This window comes from Mirounga leonina, unplaced genomic scaffold (genome assembly GCF_011800145.1).
Source record: "Mirounga leonina isolate KUSES-001 unplaced genomic scaffold, KU_Mleo_1.0 Mir_154, whole genome shotgun sequence".
In the NCBI taxonomy this organism is placed as follows: domain Eukaryota; kingdom Metazoa; phylum Chordata; class Mammalia; order Carnivora; family Phocidae; genus Mirounga; species Mirounga leonina.
In genome coordinates, this window is record NW_023270389.1 from 30,795,999 (window position 1) to 30,818,132 (window position 22,134).

General features: G+C 36.2%; 1 protein-coding gene across 5 annotated transcripts in view; it reads right to left on the reverse strand.

Moving 5' to 3' along the window:
- The window catches only part of PTPRC (protein tyrosine phosphatase receptor type C), a 120,479-nt gene extending 111,301 nt beyond the window's left edge, over window positions 1–9,178 (reverse strand). For 4 of the 5 annotated variants that reach the window (XM_035010387.1, XM_035010386.1, XM_035010385.1 and 1 more), the window contains exons 1-2: window positions 9,071–9,176; window positions 8,874–8,989 (exon numbers count right to left, since the gene is read on the reverse strand). In XM_035010387.1, coding sequence (XP_034866278.1) covers window positions 8,874–8,946 — 73 coding nt within the window. In that variant the 5' untranslated portion in view covers window positions 8,947–8,989; window positions 9,071–9,176. Of the gene's footprint in view, window positions 1–8,873; window positions 8,990–9,070 lie in introns of all 5 variants that reach the window. The other variant, XM_035010388.1, reaches the window with a different exon arrangement.
- Window positions 9,179–22,134: the final 12,956 nt, after the last annotated feature.

Consider the following 22,134-nt stretch of genomic DNA (forward strand, 5'->3'; position numbering starts at 1 on the left):
AGGAAAAAAATGGGATGTGCAATTTTACACATAGCACATAATCAAAACAGAGATAGAAGACAAGAGGGAAAGAAAAAGTGTGATCAAGGATTTTAAGCAATTTTTTCTTCCGTTTCTTGAACTTTTCTATCATGTAGAAACTTTACTATAAATAATTCACTGTAATAACAACAACAAAAGGACAGATTTAAAATTGTTTTTATGAGTTGTTAAGTACTTTTCTACATACAGGGTTAGATTATACTGACAACTATCCATTCATTTAACAAACAAGTTCCAAGGACCTGCAGGCACTCACTGGTAAATACGCAGAGACCCAATGATGATCTACACGAGCTCGCCAGCTACAATGAGAGACAGCCAAATAAAGAGATCTCCAAGAGGGTTATTCATGGGATCATCACAGAAGACGAACACCTGCCCAGGTGTGAAAGGACTGGAAGAGCAGGGGACATGCAGGAGGGTTGCCCAGAGGAAGTTGCCCATTAGTTCAGTAAATTTCTTTGAACTAAAGTTTAAAGGGCAATTATAATTTGCCGAGTTTAAAAAAAAAATGTGGAGGGAAGAAGAAACAGCCTGGCCAACAGTTTGGAGACAAGAAAACATTATACTTTTAGGAAAATGCAAGTTACAACAGGAGTATACAGTTGACCTTTGAACAATACTGGTTTGAACTGTGCAGGTCTACTTCTGATATGGACTTTTTCTGATAAATACAAACTGAGGGTTCTAGAGGGGAGGGGGGAGGGGATGGGTTAGCCTGGTGATGGGTATTAAAGAGGGCACATATTGAATGGAGCACTGGGTGTTATATGCAAACAATGAATCATGGAACACTACATCAAAAACTAATAATGTAATGTATGGTGATTAACATAAAATAATAAAAAAATAAAACCTCTGAACAATTATTAAAAAAATACAGTATAGTACTATAGGTGTTTTTTTTCTTATTATTTTCTTAATATTTCTTTTCTCAAGTTTACTTTATCATAAAAATACAGTATATAATACATATGACATACAAAATATGCATTCATCAACTTTTTATGTTATTAGGAAGTCTTATGGTCAATAGTAGACTCTTAGTAGTTAAATAAATAAATGAGGGAATCAAAGGTTATGCATAGACTTTTGGCTGTGTAGGGCATCAACCTCCCTAATCTCCATTGTTCAAGGGTCAACTGTAGAGTACATGTCACAAAGTTACAGATAAAGCTAGAAAAATCTGGCAGGATTAAATTAAAGCTGTGTATACCATGGTAATAGCTTTATTTTTCCTAAATGCAGAGACAAAAGTAGGATGATTTGACACCTTATTTTGATCTCACCCACTGATGTATATTGAAAACATTAAACTTATCATCTTGATTCTTCTCTCTAATTTTTGCTATTCCAATTAGTAAGAAGTTGGCATAAGGTGTATAAGCTAATAAGAAGAATGCCACACAAATGAATGAGAGTTAAAATGCAATTCTAGACTATACAGCAGTCTTGTAAGTATTTCTGAAGTTTCCACTGGTTACTTGAGAAATAATCAAAACCTTAAAAATCTCAAAATGGATCTTGCTGAAAGAGCTCTCAATCACAAAATGGTTGTTAATGATAGATATATCAGCACAATATAAATTTGAAAATGTCTAATACTGCCCAATTTAAAATTCGACAGAAGTAAATAATGACATTAGATCAGTTACATTTTGTGTAATATTGAAATGTAAAAAAAAAAGAGAGAGAAAGAAACAAGCAATGGCTAAAACTGCACAGAAGTAATGTTGTTTCTGGCTAAAAAGAAGAATTAAAACCTTTTTGGGAAATTTAGATCTATATTATTTGACAAAAAAAAATTCACTTAGAAATATAATAACTATAAAGGAAAATTCCCAGAGGCATAAGTCTATAGTCAGTAAAATTGGATGTGGTTAAAAAACTTGATTCATGAATTTAATAGTAACTATAAAAATTGAACGAAAAGTAATGCTATTGAACATTAGTTCAGTAAAATTCTTTTAATGAAAAAATTGGTAATGATTTAATCGGGCTATATAAAAATACTCAGGGAATTAACTTGGCTTAATAGAGTTTTTTTTCTGTGAGAGCTGTTCTCAAGGAAAACTCATAAATGTAGATATATTCTAATGGAATGCTTATTTTCTTAAGCATCCTTGGGATCAAAATCATGGGATCAGTATATTCTCTATCCAGTAGGGAGCCACTGAAGGAAGGATGTACAAAGGTAAGTTTTGCCTTTTACAGAAATTATCCTAGTAGAGGTAGGTAGGAACACACTAGGGATCGAAGGGAGGCAAGATTGCAGCTATTGTTACAATAAGAAATGATAAGAATCTGTAGCAAAGAGTTGGATTTACAAACTATTTAAGAGGTAGAATCCAGAGTAGCCTGAAAAATCCCTAAAACAGGGGATGCAAAGTTAAAAGAATTCAAAGATCTCTAAGGTTTATTCCTTTACCACATAGCCTTAAACTGTATCTCCTACGAGTCTCTCAAAGGAAGAGATGTGATTTGGAATCATGTGTCAGTGATAAAGAGCTATGTGCTGTGATTTTATAGGATCATGTAAATATAATATATAACTTTGCAGGGTATCTCATAGTTTTCAAAGCATTTTCACAAATATTCTCAATTTCAATGCTTACAGATGAGGACACTGTGTATCAAAAATGGAAAATGATTTGAATAGAGATCATACAATTCATAGAATTAGATTTTTAAAATGCATCTTGATCCAAATGCCATCTCCAACACAGTATGGCAGCTGACTCATTTCCTGTGATGCTTAGTATTTCTTTTATCAGTAAACAAATTACTGTTTTCTTTTTCTTTAAGTGGAGATATTTAAAATATGGTGGCCACACTTTATTGCCATGATATCGTCCCTTTGCTATTATCTCTTAACATCATTATTATTTATATAGGATTCTCTAATCTATTTTCATGACTATGAGCACAATTTATTATTACTAATATTTACAATGCAGAGTTTCTTCTTGCATATCAGTGCTTTTTGTTAAGTTTGCCAGAGTAGCTGTTCATTTTCTAATATATATGATATGAGTGTGATGCTGAGTTGCCCTTAGCTCTTGAATTGTGCTCCAATGTTAGCAGATCACCTTTTTGAAGGGCTGATGATTTTCCTGCAGATGTTCACATTTTGGTTGGAAATAGTTTTTAAATATATGAATGGCAATCATTTTCATTGGAATATCATTGCATGTAGTTATAATTTTATCTCACATGCAGTATATATAGGAGAAATTGAAGTTTTAGTAAAATAACTTTTTCATTTCAGGTATTTGTGGCTCATTTTTAGTAGGAAATAAATGTTTAATCTTTAAACACTGTATATATAGTTAAGTACCATGGAAGATGTTAAAGTTGTTTGAGTGGGTCTTCAGTAAAGAATCTAATAAAAGCATTGATAATCTTGTCGATTATCTTTTCAGAGGTCAGTCAGTTAATGATATGAATGCACATGGAAGGTGCTTATATATTTCACTAACATTGACTTTAATGTGTATTTATGCCAAAGTTTTGTTTCTATATCTTTTTTTGTTTTTGTTATTATTCCTGAACACACAATTCTCTGCTTACAGTATCCATTCCCGAGACTCTTGACAGACTGAAACTGAAGTAGCACCTTGACATATAAAAATGAATGCATATTAAAAATTTTAGGCAATGATTAGATATTTTCTCATCTAAATGTTGGTTATGGCCATGTACACCAAGTATGTCTATATATTTCAGTATTATGTAGAAATAGATATCATATCACATGGCTAAATGAAAAGCTTGCAATATTTCATTTTTTTCTTCATCATTCCCTTAAGAGTATTACCTTCATGTATATAAAAGTCATAGCACTAATCCTTTAGTGATAGGCAAATAGTATGGAGTTGGGTATCTAGTACCGACACAGCTATTTAGACTAGACTGAAATTAAGTTTAAAGTGAGATTAAGTTCAATTTCCATTCCAATTTTCTCCTGTGTAAATATTCCCATAAATTTATATGATGCCTGAAAAAGATCACAGGCGTTTGGTGATGACAAATTTCTTTCTCTGTACCAAGGTAACTTACATATACATGATCTGAACAGAAAACCTTGTGTGTTTTAACACTGTGCTTTCACCAACAAAACTACTCAACCTAACTATAAATCTCTGCTTTTTACCCACTCAGACTGAGATTCATTGTCATGTTTCTAGTAAGAAATGGTACCCAGACTCCCTACAAACTTTTTGTGTGCACAGAATGCAATGCATAGAGTGAGCCCTGGAAACAGTCCCACACTACTGGTGTCCATGGCTGAGCCCTCAAGGACTGGACCTGACTCCATGTGTTGTGTCCCTATGTTAGACGAGTATCTCCTCCCCCGTCTGATTCCTTACTTTTCTTCCTAGAGTCACCTATATTTGAAGAACAAAACTAACCCACCAAATGAAATAACATTTGCAAAAATGTCCAAAGAGTAGGCCAAGAAATACTTCGGAATAACATTCTTGAACTATGGATTTTTAAGAATTTAGGAGAGCCTTCCAGATAAGAGGGAAAATGGGGAGATGAAAGAAGGAAATAGCAAAATAATAATAATAATAATAATAATAATAATAATAATAATAAATTAAATTTTAAAAAATGTAAAACCTATAAAGATCCAAATCCAAAATTATTTTATTTAATCTTGATGACTTTGTCTAACTCCCTCTATCCTTCCACTTTGCCTCTGGCTAATTTTTTTGTCTCACATTTCTCTCTTCCTCTGTCTTCTATTTCTGAATTTTTCTGTGTTCTTCTCTTTCTCCTTCATTATTATAATCTTTAGTTTTGTCAAAAAACATCCATTACTTTTTTAGTATCTGGTAAGAAATCAGGTACAGGTGATACAGAAAAAGGAATAAAACATAATTTGTGAATACACACAGGTTACAATGGAAGAAAATACACTGATTGGTAAATAATAATACTAATACCACCACCAACAACAAATTGAAATAGTATGTGAAAAATGCCACTGAAAGGAGGCAAAATGTCTACAATTTCAGTGGAGATATTTTGTGGCATGAGTGACAGAAGAAAACATTCAAGACGAAATAGGACTTGCACAGAGCCTTCAAGGTCCTGAGGAAGTGTAGATGAGCCAAGTAGAGTGTTGAAACTGCTTCCTGTGGGTTAATGAATCATACAGGAAAAAAGACAAAACACTCCCTGCCCAGCTCCAGGCCCAGCTCCTAGCTCACTGGTGGACTCAGTTGTTCCAGCAAGGAGGTTAGCGTGTATACCAAAGGCAATGAGAAGTTATCAGAGGGTTTTTTTCTTCCTTTTATTTTGTATTTTTAAGGTGTAGAGTATAGAAGGAAATGGATGAGACTGCAGAGAGATTGAGAAACTATAATAATACTCCAGGTAAAAAATGATAAAGGCATGAATTAAGGCGATGTCAATGGAGATGAAGAAAGGGGAAAAGATTTTAAAGATTATTAAAAAGTAAAATTATAAGACTTGAGCATTTAAATATATTTCAGATTTTTTTTCTTTTCTTTTTTTTTTTTTTTTCTTGCACCTCAGAGAAATGAGTCTGGAGATGGAAAATCAGGATCATCAATATATAGCAGGTAATGGTAAAGAACTCTGAGCAGAGAAAACAAGAATAAAACTGGCCAGGGATTAAAGCCCATAGAACTCCAATATTTAAAAGTAGACAAATATGAAGAACCAGAAGATAGATAAGTAGATACATGTATGTGTGTATTGTATAATTCACACATAAACACTAGAATATATATGTGTGTGTATCAGTATATGTGTATTTATACGAAGAGTGTTGAAATATCTATATTCTTTTTTTTAAAGTATCTATATTCTTACACTAGTTAATTGTCACTGGTGAAAGGATATCAAGTATCCCACAACAGAGAAAAGACCTAGCTCCCCAAGCGAACCACACTGTCCCTCTACTTAATTATATAGAACAAGAGAGGAAAAGGAAAGACAGATCCCTAAGTCCACCTTACCTTTTCTCAAACAAAATGCATTTCAAATTCTAGCAATGATAAGGATCACAGGCAAATTTTTATTAGAAAAATACTTGTAAAAGATTCATAAAAAATAATGTCTATACCCACAAATCTCTAAATTGTGGAGTATTTAGGACTTAATAAGATTGCTTATTAAATTCAATTCATAATTTGCATTGAAAGCCTGAGATGTGCAAGGCATAATACATGTTTGTAACATGAAATGTTTCTTTTAATATCGCTGGGAAAATGAAGACTTATGACCAGGAAATGAATCTAAACTGTTATGACTCATAACTCACATAATCTAACTCATAAACTCTAGCTGGTATGTTATAGACTGATAGATTTGCCTAGCTTTACACCTTTTTGGAGTCAGAGAACACTCATGTCTATCTGCATTCTCAGAACTATCATCATCCCCTAGAATTATTTAGAAATGTTTAACAAAGGTTTCCAGTTATCATGGCAAAGAGGCACAGAGCAAAGAGATTAGAAAGTTTTGCATAAAACTCAACCCAGCATAGTTGCCATGGCAAAGTTTAATTTTGCCTTGCCTGTATTTGTACTTTAGGTATTAAATAACACATCTGAATTGTGCATCTATTTATCCATTAATTGATGTTTCTCTACATTTGGCTCTGGTTTTTTATTCCCTTAGAGTACACAATATAAATTTGATGCCCAGAAGCCTAATACTTCCTATGATCACTAAACTCAATTGTAACACATTAAAATCAAGCATACAATTAAACTCATTTGTTGCTAATAAAGAAAAATATAATTTAAAACATTAATAACTTCCCAAATCATACATTGAATTACAAAACGTCCCTCAGAACCTAAAAGGATAAGTAAGATTTGCAGACATAGATAATTAGATTCTTACGGTTTTTTTCTAAAAATAAGTATAAATTTCAGGAAGACTATCATTGCCTTTAAAAAAGTGTTTGCTCTTGATATTTATGTAAGCAATTGAAGAAAAACTTGATCCTTCAAAATAAATCTATGTATATCTATCCATTTATTTAAGTACAAATTGTTCAGCACAATTGATTTGAAGGTTTCTGGATAACTTTATATTCTCTTATTTTGATCATAAATTGAAAGATATTTCTTATGGTAAAAATCCTGAATAGAGTGAGTTAAAATTTTTGTGGTGATTTGCTCTGTGTCCTAGAAAATATTTCAGTGTTTCTTTATGCTCATTTAGAAATGCTTTGCAACAGTTCTTGAGTGGGAATTTTTAATGAATATTCACTCTGATTTGTGATAATATATATATTATCACATGGTTAAAATCATTATTCATTATAATTTGGTTTTGGTTATGATAAACTAACTTTATAGGGAAGGTAAATTGATAAACATTTTTTGTATTAAGACAAAATGCTGTATTTCTATAAACAAATTTTAACCCATCTTTGCAGTTAAAAACCAAACAGTATCTTACACTGCTTTCCACTCTTCTTGGTTACACAAAGTATCAACTGACAATGTAACAAGCTCTAGAGGTAGCTACTGCCCTGCCTTTTAGAGGAAAGAAGAGTGGTGGAAAGTCAAAAACAGATTTCAAAGTCAATTCAAGTAAGCAACAAGACTTTTAAAAAATATTTTTTCCCTTTTTTAAAAACTTATTTGGAATTTCTACAAAAATGCCATTTTCAATGTCCTTTCAATAATGAAGAACAGCTTTTAGATACTACATCATAAGTAGTATCTATTAAATATCGATTTATTAGTTACATTTAACGATCAACCGAAATGCACTCATGACCCAAACCGAAACTATTCAAGAAATGTCCATTAAATAGATAACAAATAGGGGCGCCTGGGTGGCTCAGTCGTTAAGCGTCTGCCTTTGGCTCAGGTCATGATCCCAGGGTCCTGGGATCGAACCCCACATCGGGCTCCCTGCTCCACGGGAAGCCTGCTTCTCCCTCTCCCATTCCCCCTGCTTGTGTTCCCTCTCTCGCTGTGTCTCTCTCTGTCAAATAAATAAATAAAATCTTTAAAAAAAATAGATAACAAATATACCAAGATCTTCAACTTAAATGAGTATTTGAGATTCCCCATTACATTTTCCTATAGAATATAGTATTTGCATGACTCTTAAGAGTTTAAATATTTTTATCTCATCAAGGCTCTAATATTTACCCATCACCCAGGAAGGGCGGTGGCCCCGTAAAAATGTCCAAAGCAAATAATCATTAAAACTTTTAGGAAGAAACCAAAAACTTGTTTTGAAATATATTCTGTATTGAGAGTATGCATAAAATTAATATTTTGTTAAATACCCAAATGTATTATTTTAAACTATCATATAGCTAAGTATTCAATAAAAATATTTCAGTAGTAATCAAAATTTGAGGAAGCAAACTCCAGTTCAAAAAGAAAGAGTGGCTTACATGCAACCAAAGCCATATTATGACTTTTAAAAAATCATTTTTTGTTAAAAGGATGAAAATTCACTTGCTTTGTCATTAAGATTTCTTCAGACTTTCATAAACTTATATTCATGTATTTGAGGGTTAAGTAACAACATTGCTTTTGTAATAGCCCTGAATAGTTTGTAAACAAAGATATGGATAGACAACATTTCTTTTAAATTGTGATTTTTTCCCCAAAACATTTATGCCTTTTTAAACAGTAACAATGTATTCTGTCACATAGCAAGACTTGTCTCTCTGAGCTACAATAGCTTTGACCATTTTATAGTGAGCTTCCTCATTTCCAATCACCAACACTTAACTTATTTTTATGTCTATTTCAAACCCAGGTCCCTCCACAAGGAAAAAAAAATAACTAAGAATAGATTAATATCCTTGTACTTACCTGTAACAAACACTCCTGTATCCAGAAAGGCAAAACCAAATGCCAAAAGTTTAAGCCACAAATACATGGTCATATCTGGAAATCAGCCGTATTCCTATGAAACAGCATGCGTCCTTCTGAAAGGCAAAATAATAGTTATCTCTGCAAAAGGTTTTCTTTGTGAAACTGAGTCAAAAATAAAAGAAATGAATGCATACTCTTTGCTGTTGTCTTATCAGACAGGGAGCAATTTCCTCCTCTGCTACCCTAAGAACAAACCACTTTGCTAGCTACACAAACTGCTAGGTAGTGATGTCAGATTCGGTTTTACTAACTTCTCCAAAAATACTGTCAAGAATCCTCTTTGCAGGAAGTCAAGAAAGTTGTTCAAAGTCAGTGCAAAAGCATCTTACTTCCTTAATTCAAGTAATTAGACCAAGTTAGTAGGCCTTTTAAAAGATTTTTTCCTTCAAGGAAGATGTTTTTTTAAGTCTCCAAATAATACTCCCTTACACTATTCATTACGACTTAAAAAAATCATATCTTCCCCCCCCCCCCAAATAATCAAGAATTTTTTTACCTACGAGGTGATAAAACAGACCCAGGGTGGATATACCAAAATGGGGGTTGGCAAGATGACACAAGGATTGAATTAGTAGAAAATATGTGTATTTGATTCAAAATGACCAAGTGAACAATTAAACAATTACCTATCTGGTTAATTTTTGCAACCAGTGTCATTTACTAGGAAGACATTCAAACCCCACCAATAGAACAATTTTAGCAGTCAGACCCATTTTCTATGCAAAAGCACTCTCCTAAAGCTTAACAGCTTTGCCCCAAATCTTTGACAGATATCCCCGTGGGGCTAGCCATGAATCAGAAAGTCCTGTCTACAGCAGCAAATCCTGCTTTAAAAAAAGAATGCTTCTGTGACTTGAGAGGTCTTCAGGGCTGTTGATGAGGGAAAGAAGAGTGATGCCATTGAGAGCTGGGGTTTTTGTTTTTTGGTGGGGTTTTTTTGTTTTGTTTTGTTTTGTTTTTGTTTTTGTTTTTGTTTTTTTTACAAAAGCTAACTTTTTTCCCCCTCAGCAATACACTCCCAATCTTTTTGATTAAAAGACAGCAAATTTGGGCGCCTAGGTGGCTCAGTTGGGTAAGCGACTGCCTTCAGCTCAGGTCATGATCCTGGAGTCCCAGGATCGAGTCCCGCACCGGGCTCCCTGCTCGGCAGGGAGTCTGCTTCTCCCTCTGACCCTCCCCCCTCTCATGCTCTCTATCTCATTCTCTCTCTCAAATAAATAAATAAAATCTAAAAAAAAAAAAAAGACAGCAAATTAATGTACAGCACTCTTCATGATTCTGATAGTGTCCTTGGCAAGTCCATTGGTTAGGAAAATGCATACTGGTAAAAAGCTACTATGAATTCAGTAACACAATTAAATAAATTGGTATCATTATCACAATATCGGATTCATTTAAAATGAATAGGCACTATGATTTGAGCCATATACGATACTTAAGGGACTTACAGACAAACAGAACCCTTGCAGTAACTCTACAATCCTCGGTTAGAAAGCACTATTGAAGGATTCTTGTGTTACAGTGAATAGATCTTTTCATATTTACAAACTCATTGTTTTACCCTGTCACTGGCTACTGGGAACTACAGAGCTAAATTTGCACACCATCCCTTTGAGCAAATGAAAATAATCCCACATCTAAAATTCTGAATAATAACATTATAATGAGGTTTTTGGTATGATATTGATTTTATTTTGATTATTACCATAGCTAAATTATTGGGCTGTTGCTATGCCCAGGAATATGCTCAGCACTTTAATTGCATAATCTAATTTGTACAACAATGCTTGAGACAAATAATGTGATTATTCCCCATCTTACCCATCTAGTTCAGACGGTTTAGGTAATATGTCCAAGTTCTCACAGCTAAGAAGTAGACAAGTTATGTTTTGAACCATCTCTAAGTTTCATGTTACTTTCCTTTCTTGCTTTACTAACCTTCTTCATTTTTTCTCACTTCTTTCCCTGGTCTTTTTTACTATGTATTTAAAAAATTTTCAATCTCTAAAAGATAGAACATTGATTCCATAAAAATGATGATGTTCTCTTTTTGCAAGTGTCTTCTTAAATAAAATAGCTGCGAATAGAAGCACTATTCTTCAGGAGGTAAGCTTAATAAGAAATATGTGTTAGGAGTCACAAATTCAAGTACTCAACTATCGATCGAACCTATTTCTCTAAATACATTTGCAATGGAAAACTATCCAGGGGTTTGCTTTAAATATCTGTAAGCAAATACTTGTGTTCTATTAACTTGCTATTATAGCAGCATATTTAGCAAAACTAGAGGCCAGGAAGAGAGTGCATGACATTCAAGGGAGTCAAGTATAAGAAGCATACTCTATAACAAGCTAAAGATAGGAGGGGTTTAGAAGCCTTAAAGAGATATTTCTAAAGGGGCTTTGCAGATCATGACTTTGAAGAAACAGTAAGAACTTAGACTAAATTCCATTTTAAATAAGTGGGCAGAGAGATTCTACCCAAGCAATACTGAGACTAATTTGCAATACATGAGTTGAATTATATGTTTTGTTTTAATGTATTAAAATCGAGTCTAGTGTCTACAGGAAGTATTAGACTTTGGTCAGCCAAACTTATATTGTATACTACAAAGGTATAAAGAAGTAGAGCCTAATGTAGACAGATAGCAATGGATAAATTTGTGTTCAGTTCAGATATTCTCAGAATGGAGGCAATGGTGAGCCCGAGGATTGATAATCCTGAGATAAAAAGTGTCAGGAGGGAGACAAGAAGGAAGCCCCTAGCAGTTTGCTGGGGGAAAGGGCACAGCTTCCCTTTGATAGGGGACAGCACTAAACTGGGTTATCTAGGCAGGAGTCTGGTTAGTAGCTAGCTTTCCACAGGGCATCTGAGGAAATCTGTGCTTTATCATGTATGGGCCTAGTATCCAAGCCCTAGACAGGAGGAGCAGAACACTTTCATAGAAATAGGACTATTTGTGACAAATTGATGTGATCCACTCTCTTGATTCTGAACAACTGAGTCTGGGAAGGGACCAGGAAACAACATCAGAATTTAAATGTAGTAAGGAGTGTGGTACTTCTTGAGTGATTGAAATAGCATGTATCCAGAATAGTCATGAAGTTTGATCAATAACATTTTAAAATAATCATAGCTGATTAATTTATAATAAATTCTAAAAACTGTAATATTAAATAAGTAAATGGTATTTATTTAAATTAATCATCATTTCCCAAATATTTCAGTCACATATAATAAAGGTTATGTAAAGAACAGAGGGACACCTGGATGGCACAGTAAGTTAGCGTCAGACTCTTGGTTTCAGCTCAGGTTGTGATCTCAGGGTGGTGAGATCAAGCCTCGTGTCAGGCTCCAAGCTTAGCATGGAATCCGCTTAAGACTTTCTCTCCTTCTCCCTCTGCCCTTCCCCCCCACATTTCCTCTTCCTCTCTCTCTCTTTCTCTCAAATAAATACATTTTTTTTAAAAAAAGAGAGAAACAGATTACATGAGATTAACTGCAGAAGCAGACATTATCCATTCATTTATTTAACAAATATCTCCTAGCATATAAGACAGGTATTTTTTCTAATATGAAGAAGGAATGGTGATCAGAACAGACATGCTCCCTCCCTATTCCATTTTAGTGGAAGAGACAATAATTAATTAACTAATCACCATGACAAGTTCTGCACACAGGACGTACTTGATGTTATGATTTAAGCATATAATAGGGTATTTGGTCTAGTTGTGACGTGAAGTTTGCCTGAAATAAAAAGCAATGAAGGTAGACCTAAAAAAATAATGGAAGTTTAGTGGGCATGGGGAGAAGAAAAAAAGAGTACTCCGGGCAGAAAGAACCATATATATTGAAAGAAGGAGAGTGTGTTCAAGGAACTGAAAGAGACATGTGTTGCTGGCATAAAGAGAAGCAGAGCTTGGAATGTTGCAATATATAAATGTATCAAATCAACACATTATATACCTTAAACTTCCACAATGTTACATATCAATTATATCTCAATTAAAAAAAAAGAGAGAGACATAAAAGAAAATGAAAGAAAGAAACAACAACAAAACACGTGTGCCTTCCAAGGGAGATGATAGCCAAACTCTGCTAGGCTTTGTGGTTCTAAGAGATCTAACTTTATCTTAAGAGATACAGGGAGCTATTGAAACTTTTTAAGCATTATTCTTGCCAGTGATATCTATATTGCCAGATCTTACACCATCACTTATTTCTCTGTTCTCATCTTATGTGATTTCTCAGGAGCATAAAATATGGTTAGCCTCTCCCCCAATCCTCCTTATCTTTTGCTAGTTTCCAAAACACCATTGCCTCCTGATTTTTCTTGACCCTCACTGTCTTATCCTTAGCAGCCACCATGTTGAGTCCTGTTCCTCTACCTGATTTCTGAGTGTTGTGATACATTGAAGCTCAGTTCTGGGTCTACTTCTCTCTTCCTGGGTGAGCTCTTTCATGCTGGTGACTCACAGATATATACCTCCAGCCAGCTCTACAGTTTTGGTCTCTGGATTCACATTTGGTACTTCCTTCTTGACATGTACACCTCATTGCCTCACAGCCTCACAATGGAATGTGAAAGTCTTCTTTAAACCTGTCCTAACTCCCAATCTTATCCATATCTGCAAATGTACTTATGTATATCAAATAACTTATGCTAGAAACATTAGTGTTATTTTTTATTTCTCCTGTTCTGTCACAATTACATTCAATTTATTCTATCTCCACCATCTTAACTGTGCTCCATTTCCAATTATATCACTTGGGACCAAGCCACCATCACTGCTGAAACAGCCTTTTAACTGATCTTCAAGCTTCTATCTTACCTCCCTTCAGTATTTCCTCCATGGAACAACAGATTTGATCTTCTCTAAATACAAATCGAATTGTGATAGACCCTTAAAACCTCTCAATGGTTTTCCACTTACATGTTGAATAAAATCCAGCTTTGGTACACATTTCTCAACTCATGTAATGCCCTTTTCCACCTTGTTCTCATTAAATTCTGGCCCTTCCTATGTTCTTTTCTATTTCAAAGTCATGTTTATTTTTTCCAAATCTAGGGACATATTTTATTTTATTAATAACCACCTTCCCCACTAGAACATAAACCTATGTTCTGGATTATAAACCATGAGGTATAAGGGATGCTTATTACAGTGGTTGCCATAAGTGATATTTGTTGAATGAATAAATGACTGACTGAATAAATGAATGAATGAATGAATGAAAAGACTTACATATGAAGCTGTGGTGTGGCAAACATATTGGGAGTAGGGCCAGCAAAATGGTTGGGAAGCTTTGTTGTACTACAGGCAAGGGGTGATGGCAGTAGAAATGTTTACCAGTGAAAGAAATGACTGAATTACTTAACACCAGCAATTAAAAATTTTAGTACATATTGTTATCAATTAACAAAATATTATAAGAGCACAAAAGAGGAAATACTACATTTTTATGATTTGCTCTAAAAATACATTCTTGTATTCTGCCATTTTGTCTTTGAAAATGTAGGTTTTGAGCAAAGGAATCCATGTTACTCAATAAATCTGCCCCCTGTCTTTGTGTGAAATGCAAATCCAGACAAAAATAAGTCTCAGCAGCACCAAGCTGCATAAGGGGGGAGGTGACGCTGCTTTGACAGATGTTCTTACTCTGAGCACCACAACTGTAACTCTCCTAGTGAGTGTAGGTAAACCTGGTCCACGTTTTCCTATACATTGATGCCAACTGATGCACAAAATACAATACTGATGTCTATGTATTTTTTACTAGTGGTCAAGAAACAGAGTTAAGGGCGCCTGGGTGGCTCAGTTGGTTAAGCGACTGCCTTCAGCTCAGGTCATGATCCTGGAGTCCTAGGATCGAGTCCCGCATCAGGCTCCCTGCTCGGTGGGGAGTCTGCTTCTCTCTCTGGCCCTCCCCCTCTCATGTGCTCTCTCTCTCTCTCGAATAAATAAATAAAATCTTAAAAAAAAAAAAGAAACAGAGTTAAACCTGAGTTCTAGCAAGTATTTAATCTCTTTAATATGGAGCTAATCATACTACCTTAGTGTTGCTTTCAGAACCAAATTAATTAATGAAGCAAGAATCCAATTAATAGGGACGCCTGTGTGGCTCAGTCTGTTAAGCAGCTGCCTTCAGCCCAGGTCATGATCCCAGGGTCCTGGGATCGAGTCCCACATCGGGCTCCTTGCTCAGCGGGGAGCCTGCTTGTCCCTCTGCTTGTGCTCTCTCTGTCAAATAAAATCTTTAAAAAAAAAAAAAAGAATCCAATTAATATTGTAGAGTAAACACACGGGGTTAGAATTAAAAGCATATACAATAGAATATGTATTCTACTCCTCCTTCCAGCCCCAACAAAAAAGAGAAATAAAGACTCAAAGGAGGGAGGGAGAGGAGCTCACCTAGGACCTGGCCCTACCAGTTCCTTTCTGCAAATCACACAGGCAGAGTTCTGATGGACGTGAAGGAGTTAAATTGAATATGAAATGGAAGTGTTTGATTTGCTGGAACAAACCTTTTTTTTTTGTACCCAAAAGTAACTAGAAAGTTATGAGAACTGCCCTATATATTGTTAAGACATGGAAAAAGGAAATTCACTCTTCTGTTTTCTTTAATTGACTTAAAGGCTCTGTCAATTGCAAGATGCATCCTGATTTCAGTGATGTTAAAATACATTGTATAAAATGTGCATCTTAGAATCAATGGAATGTAGCAGGTTAGCTGACCAGTGGCAGGGGAAAAATACGATGATTTTGTTTATGACTAAGTGAGTTCAGACTGTTTAATAAACAGGTAATTATATTAAAAAACTACGATATAGGCAATGAATTCTTCTACCAATTTCCAAATCTGCCTCACTCAGAAAGTCTTGTAGCTTTTAACAAACTAAGAGAGTATTCCACTCTGGCCTGATCTTCTGTGGATTCCACATTGTTCTTATTCCAAAAGGACAAAGCTGAGATGTGTGTGTTTTACTTCAATCCCCACATTACTGAATACAAGCCATGCTTAAAATTTGTTGATTCTTTTGAAGACTTCAGGAAGGTGAACTCTCTCTCCGCATTTCCTTCTATACTGGCTCCTGGCAACGGATGACTCTCCTTTCTGGACTATTCCAATCGCAGAGCTAGATGCATACATATCACATGTAGCAATGACTCCATTGACGATCTATTGTGTATGATTTAATTATAACAGGTTCGCTAAGATGTCATGAGAGCATCCGGTAAAATATAATAATTATTGCATGCTTGCTTAATTAGTTAACTTTGTTTCACAACAGCACTCAGATGGTATTATTACTTTCTCAACAGATAGAAAATAAAAAATGAAAGGTGATGCACACTTTGCTGTATCTCAACTGTCACTGATGTCTCCCTCCCACCCTGTCTACCCAGCTGGTGTCCTGCCCACCTGTACGGATGTGTCTGCCCTTTCAAGCAGTTTTCTATCGCTGAAACAACTCTCCAATTTTTCATCAATTTAAAAATGGAAGCAGGGGTTGGTGGTAGCTTCTTTCTTTGTAGCTCTGATTATTTGAAAGATGTTAAATAGTAGTCTTTACATATTTTTTCATATATTTTTTTAAAGATTTTATTTATTTATTTGAGAGAGAGAATGAGAGAGAGTACATGAGAGGGGGGACGGTCAGAGGGAGAAGCAGACCCCCTGCTGAGCAGGGAGCCGGATGCGGGACTGGATCCAGGGACTCCAGGATCATGACCTGAGCCGAAGGCAGTCGCTTAACCAACTGAGCCACCCAGGCGCCCCATATTTTTATGAAACATTTCTAAAAGCCCATCTTTGAATCACACAATGGCTTGAACAGCAAGTGGAACAGCTGCAAAACATCAATAAACAATCGGTAGACAGTGTCATATACTAAACAAAGTTGCAGAATAGGCAGTTTTAAGTTACAATTTCTGCATCCAGCTTGAAATTGGTGCAAATATATAATGGACAATAAAAGCAAAACAAAACAAAAATGCTTTTTTTTTCAAAAAAGCTAACAGCAGATCCCATATATTTCAAAGAATGTCAGTGTGCAGACATTCTCAGGTTGTAATACGGAGTCACAAAGTAAACAGTGTTAGATGAGCTATGGGTTGGACTCTGCTAAATTAAATCAAATAAAACTAAATTAAATAAAACAAGGGCCAAACACATGAGAGAATGTGCAAATTTGATGTAATGAGTTCCTAGAACTTCAATCTGTTGCAATTTTTAAAAGTCATGTTCTTGACATCTTAATGCCATTGCAGATCGCTTTGGCCAATCACTGAAATGCATTAAAAAGACTCATTCTCTACTCTGATTTGTTGAAAGTCTTTAACACATTAGCTCTGGTTAGGCTGGTTTTAGTTAGATGCAATCTTAAATTCTTCCTCAGGTTGACAACATGGGATACAATATGATATTTGGGGTTGGAAAATCCTGTATTATTTAAAAAAAAAAAAAAACAATTTGAAAAACATAAAAGTCTCATTTTGTTTTCTTCAGTAAGGCCCACCTGTGGAGAGACCTAATGCCACTTCCTCTGAGGAATCCTGGTCACCCAGCCCCTCCCCCCAAAGCCCCTGTGGGCAGTATTAGGGTCATGTTATGCTTGTGCCCACGCCAAGATGGAGTGCTTCATGACAAATACTCTATGCGTTACACCGCCCATGAGGAACAGGGCGAATGCCATGGGCATCGAAGTTCCACATACTATATTACAAACCAATAAAAGGAGAGTTCAATAGCTGCAAGACTTTGCCTCACTAGGCATCAGAGCTGCTGCTTCTGAGAACAAAAAGGTGAGAAAACCTGCTGCTTGGGCCACTGAGTTGGATAAAAGTACTTCTTAGTGTGATTTCTGAGAAGCCAAACTCCTCTGGAGAGTGAGAAGAGGTGTGTGGTGCTTAACTTTGTGAGTCACGTGTGTAAGAGACCCGCACTCAGCTCTCCCTTTGGTCTGGTCTCCTAGGATGTTTGTTTCTTACTCTGCTTTTGTATGCTTTACTCTGGCCACTGTAGTTAAAGTGAGAGTCCTCCAGGATGTCATGCGAGCATCTGGCAAAATAATTAGAACTCTAACAGTGTAGCTACAATTCCAAGGACCGATAGGCTTAGAAAATGGACCCAGTGGACACACTGGGGGAGAACCAGTAGAAAAGAGGAGATGAAAATTAAACTCATCATCTTTCTTCTCCAAATATGATTTTGTTCTAGGGTTCTCTACCTCAGTCTGTGGTACCACCAGCCATCCCATTGTGAAAATAGAAACCTCGGGATCACTCTCAAAACTTAATTCCTCCAATCCATCACTAGCTTTTCTCCACATTACTTCCTAAATATATCTAAAACTTAGCAACTTGTCTCCACGTACACCACCACCATCTTAGTCCAAACTACTAACATTGATTGAATAAACAACTAAAATGGCCTTCTAACACTTTTGCCTGTATCTGCCCTAATATGATTTCTCAATCTCCAATCCATTCTCCACACTTTAGTCAGACAGGTCTTTTTTTTTTTTTTTTTTAAGATTTTATTTATTTGACAGAGAGAAACACAGCGAGAGAGGGAACACAAGCGGGGGGAGTGGGAGAGGGAGAAGCAGGCTTCCCGCGGAGCAGGGAACCCAATGCGGGGCTCGATCCCAGGACCCCGGGATCATGACCCAGGCTGAAGGCAGACGCTTAACGACTGAGCCACCCAGGCGCCCCCAGACAGGTCTTTTCTAAACGAAATTATATCTTGTGCACCTGACCCTCATCCTGTCAATATTTCTCCAGTGAATCTGGATTCAAAGAAAAATGCCCGATGTTCATCTCCCTCTACAAGCCCAGTTTTTACCATCTCCCTCTCCCATTCAGGGGGCACAGGCTCAGACCCTCCTGTTTACCATAGCCTTATCAAGTAAGAGACTTTATTTATAGTGCCCTCTCTACTTTAGTTTAAAAACTCTCCTATCTAGCAATATTCTCCCAGTCCTACAGGTAGGATCTATTTCCTTTGTCTGTAAGAAGTCTTCCTTTACTTTTATGATTAGAACAAATAGCCTTCCATTCTTCTCCCACTGTTTTTTTTTGTTTGTTTGGTTTGTTGTTTGTTTTTTCATCTCTTTAATGGCACTGGTCACATTGTTTGGGTAATTATTTAATTTCTGTCTGTCTCTCCCACTAAAGCTTATGTTTCATGAGGATGGCCACCCTAGGCCATGGGCAGTGGTGTACTGTAATTCATTGTTAAATGCATAAATAACCACAGCATCCTTCTTAACATGTCTGGGCAGCCCAAGATTTACAGAACTTATTTGCAACCCTGAGATAGAAATGCAATGTCCTGCCCTTTTTGGTATAAAATTGGCAGATTTTTCTAATCGGCAGTTAGAGCTAGATTGAGTTACAGGAAATAAAGAAGTATGACAAGTTTTGAACACCTGAACTAAGATTACAAAATTATATCTGCTATACTTGCTTAGTTGTGCACCTTTATTCTTCCTGTTTACAAAGACAAATTCGTTTTTCTGCACTGTATGCAGAAGGAAACAGAATGAGCATGTAAAACCAAACTCAGCTTCCAAAGATGTAGCTCTGTCTTAATGCAAGTCCCTTTCACTCTCATGAGCCCTGGGTTCGTTAGGGTTAATGCTACCCACTGGAACAAATAGCACCTCACATTGATAAAAGCTCAAACACAGACGGAGCTTATTTCTCACAAAACAAACCAACCTGCTGTTCCAAGGTTGACTGTTAGTCTTCACATAATGATTCAGGGACACGGTCCTTTCCACCTTGAGGCTTCATAGTTCCCGGCCTTGCTGTTATTTTCATTTAGTGGCAGAAGGGGAAAGAAAGCATGGGTAAGGCACAAACAATTCTTAAAAACCTCGCCTGGAAGTGGCACACATCACTTGGCCATCCACTCTCTTGACAGTAACTCGTCACATTGTCAGACCCAGCTACAGGGGGAAAGGAGTAATGTGAAAATGTAGTCTCCAGTTGGGCATCTGCTGGCAAGCTTCCTATGGAAGGGGAGAATAAATATAAATTTTGGGAGACAGCTAGACATTTCTACCAAAAATACTCCAACTTTGGATAAGAAAAGAATTTCAACGAAAACTTAGTAGTGGAAACGAGAGTGCTGAAACATTGTACAATGTGTAGAGTACAGTGCATGTAAAAAAATAAGTAGAATATTATCCACGCTCTGTAGGAATTCAGGTCATGGAGAAAAATGACAAATGCATAACTACCTATAGTATAATATAATATGACATATGTAAGTGATATATGTATGAACAAATACATATATCTGTGTGTGTGTTCAGTTTTTTGATGAATATAAGACAGTTCAAATCTTCAGGGTGTACTTAGGTCTTAAGAATTACTTAGTTTTCGGGCGCCTGGGTGGCTCAGTTGGTTAAGCGACTGCCTTCGGCTCAGGTCATGATCCTGGAGTCCCGGGATCGAGTCCCGCATCGGGCTCCCTGCTTGGTGGGGAGTCTGCTTCTCCCTCTGACCCTCCCCCCTCTCATGTGCTCTCTCTCTCATTCTCTCTCAAATAAATAAATAAAATCTTAAAAAAAAAAAAAAAGAATTACTTAGTTTTCTTTCAGATGATTGTCAAGCATTGGGTTTTTTTGGTACTGAAGGAATATTATCTTTAAAAAGTTACTTGTTTTACAGGAGAAGCATAGTATTTGTGAATCCGTATTACTTGTCAAGTAATCTTGGCATTTTTGTTTTTGTGGATTGCTGATATATTTAATACGTAAAGTAACAAATTTTCAAAATTTCAAAAAATTGTAGGTTGCTGGAGGGGAGGAGGATGGGGGGATGGGGTAACTGGGTGATGGACATTAAGGAGAACTCACGATGTGATGAGCACTGGGTATTACATAAGACTGATGAATCACTGACCTCTACCTCTGAAACCAATAATACCTTATATGTTAACTAACTGAATTTAAATTTAAAAAAAGAAACAAATATTTTAAGCAAAAAAAAAAAAAAAAAAGTAAACTAAGCACTATAACCAGGACACCATAGTAGTGAGCGAACTAGAGTAAAAATGGAAAAATATCATGTACCTGTACAATTCTATAGGACAAGAATATAATTTAAAATACCAAGGGGGAGGTTTCAGCTCTAATTAGTTATGTTTTCTCAAATACTGCCCCTACTAACCACAGCATCCTGCTTGGATGGAGTAGTGGTGGTGAGGTAGGCAGTAGTATACTCAGTACTTACTATGTGCAGAGCACTGTGCTAAGCACTAATGTGAACTTACCCTCTTGATCATTGCACCTGTATGAGGGAGTATTGCATCATCATTTTTTCAGATGAATGAACAGGCCTGGATCAGGAAAGAAACTTTCCTTCATTCATTTATAAGAGACAGAACTTAAACTTGAACCCAAGTTCTGAGTTTAAGAATCTGAACCCAACCTAACTCCCCAAAATTCTGCATTAAAGAGTTTCACTTACGAATAAATGTAAACCTATGTAACTCAGATGGAAACAGAAATGACACAGAATCAAGTAACATTTTTAATCAAATCTACCTACCTGTCTCTTAGAAGTAATCAACAGTGCTAATGCATGTAACACAAAAAAGCAATTTTTCAGGGGTCTTAAACTTTTCTATCCAGCTTTTAAATATTGTAGTTCAGAGCCCTCGTCCTCTTCCACACTCTCTCTTTTATTGACTGCCCTGAACTGGAAAACTGTAGATTTCCATGGATTCAGAGATCTATTCACACTTTCTATGCTCAGTCCAAACCTTACCTCTGGGTCCCTGGGTCCTATTGCCTGAAATGTCAAGGCATGTGCGTGTTCCACAGACAATCATGTCAAATCTGAACTCCTGACTTCACCATGCCCCACACCTACTCTCCTGGCCCAGCATACTTCCCTACCTTGATGGAGGGTACGGCCATCTACCCAGTTACTCTCGAGTCAGATACCGGCCGATCACCTTGCATCCTCACTTTTCCTCATTCCTCATCTTCATGTTGAACTACCAAGCCCAATCCAGAAACACATTTTCTCAGTTGAGTGTCTAAGATGTGTATCCATGTCATCTCCTTCTTCCCACTTCTGCTACTGCTCTGTCTATAGGACACCACTTCTTTCCTAGAGTCCTAGTACAGCATCTTAACTTGTGTCTTGGCTTCCACTCTTCCTTCTCTACAAGGCAG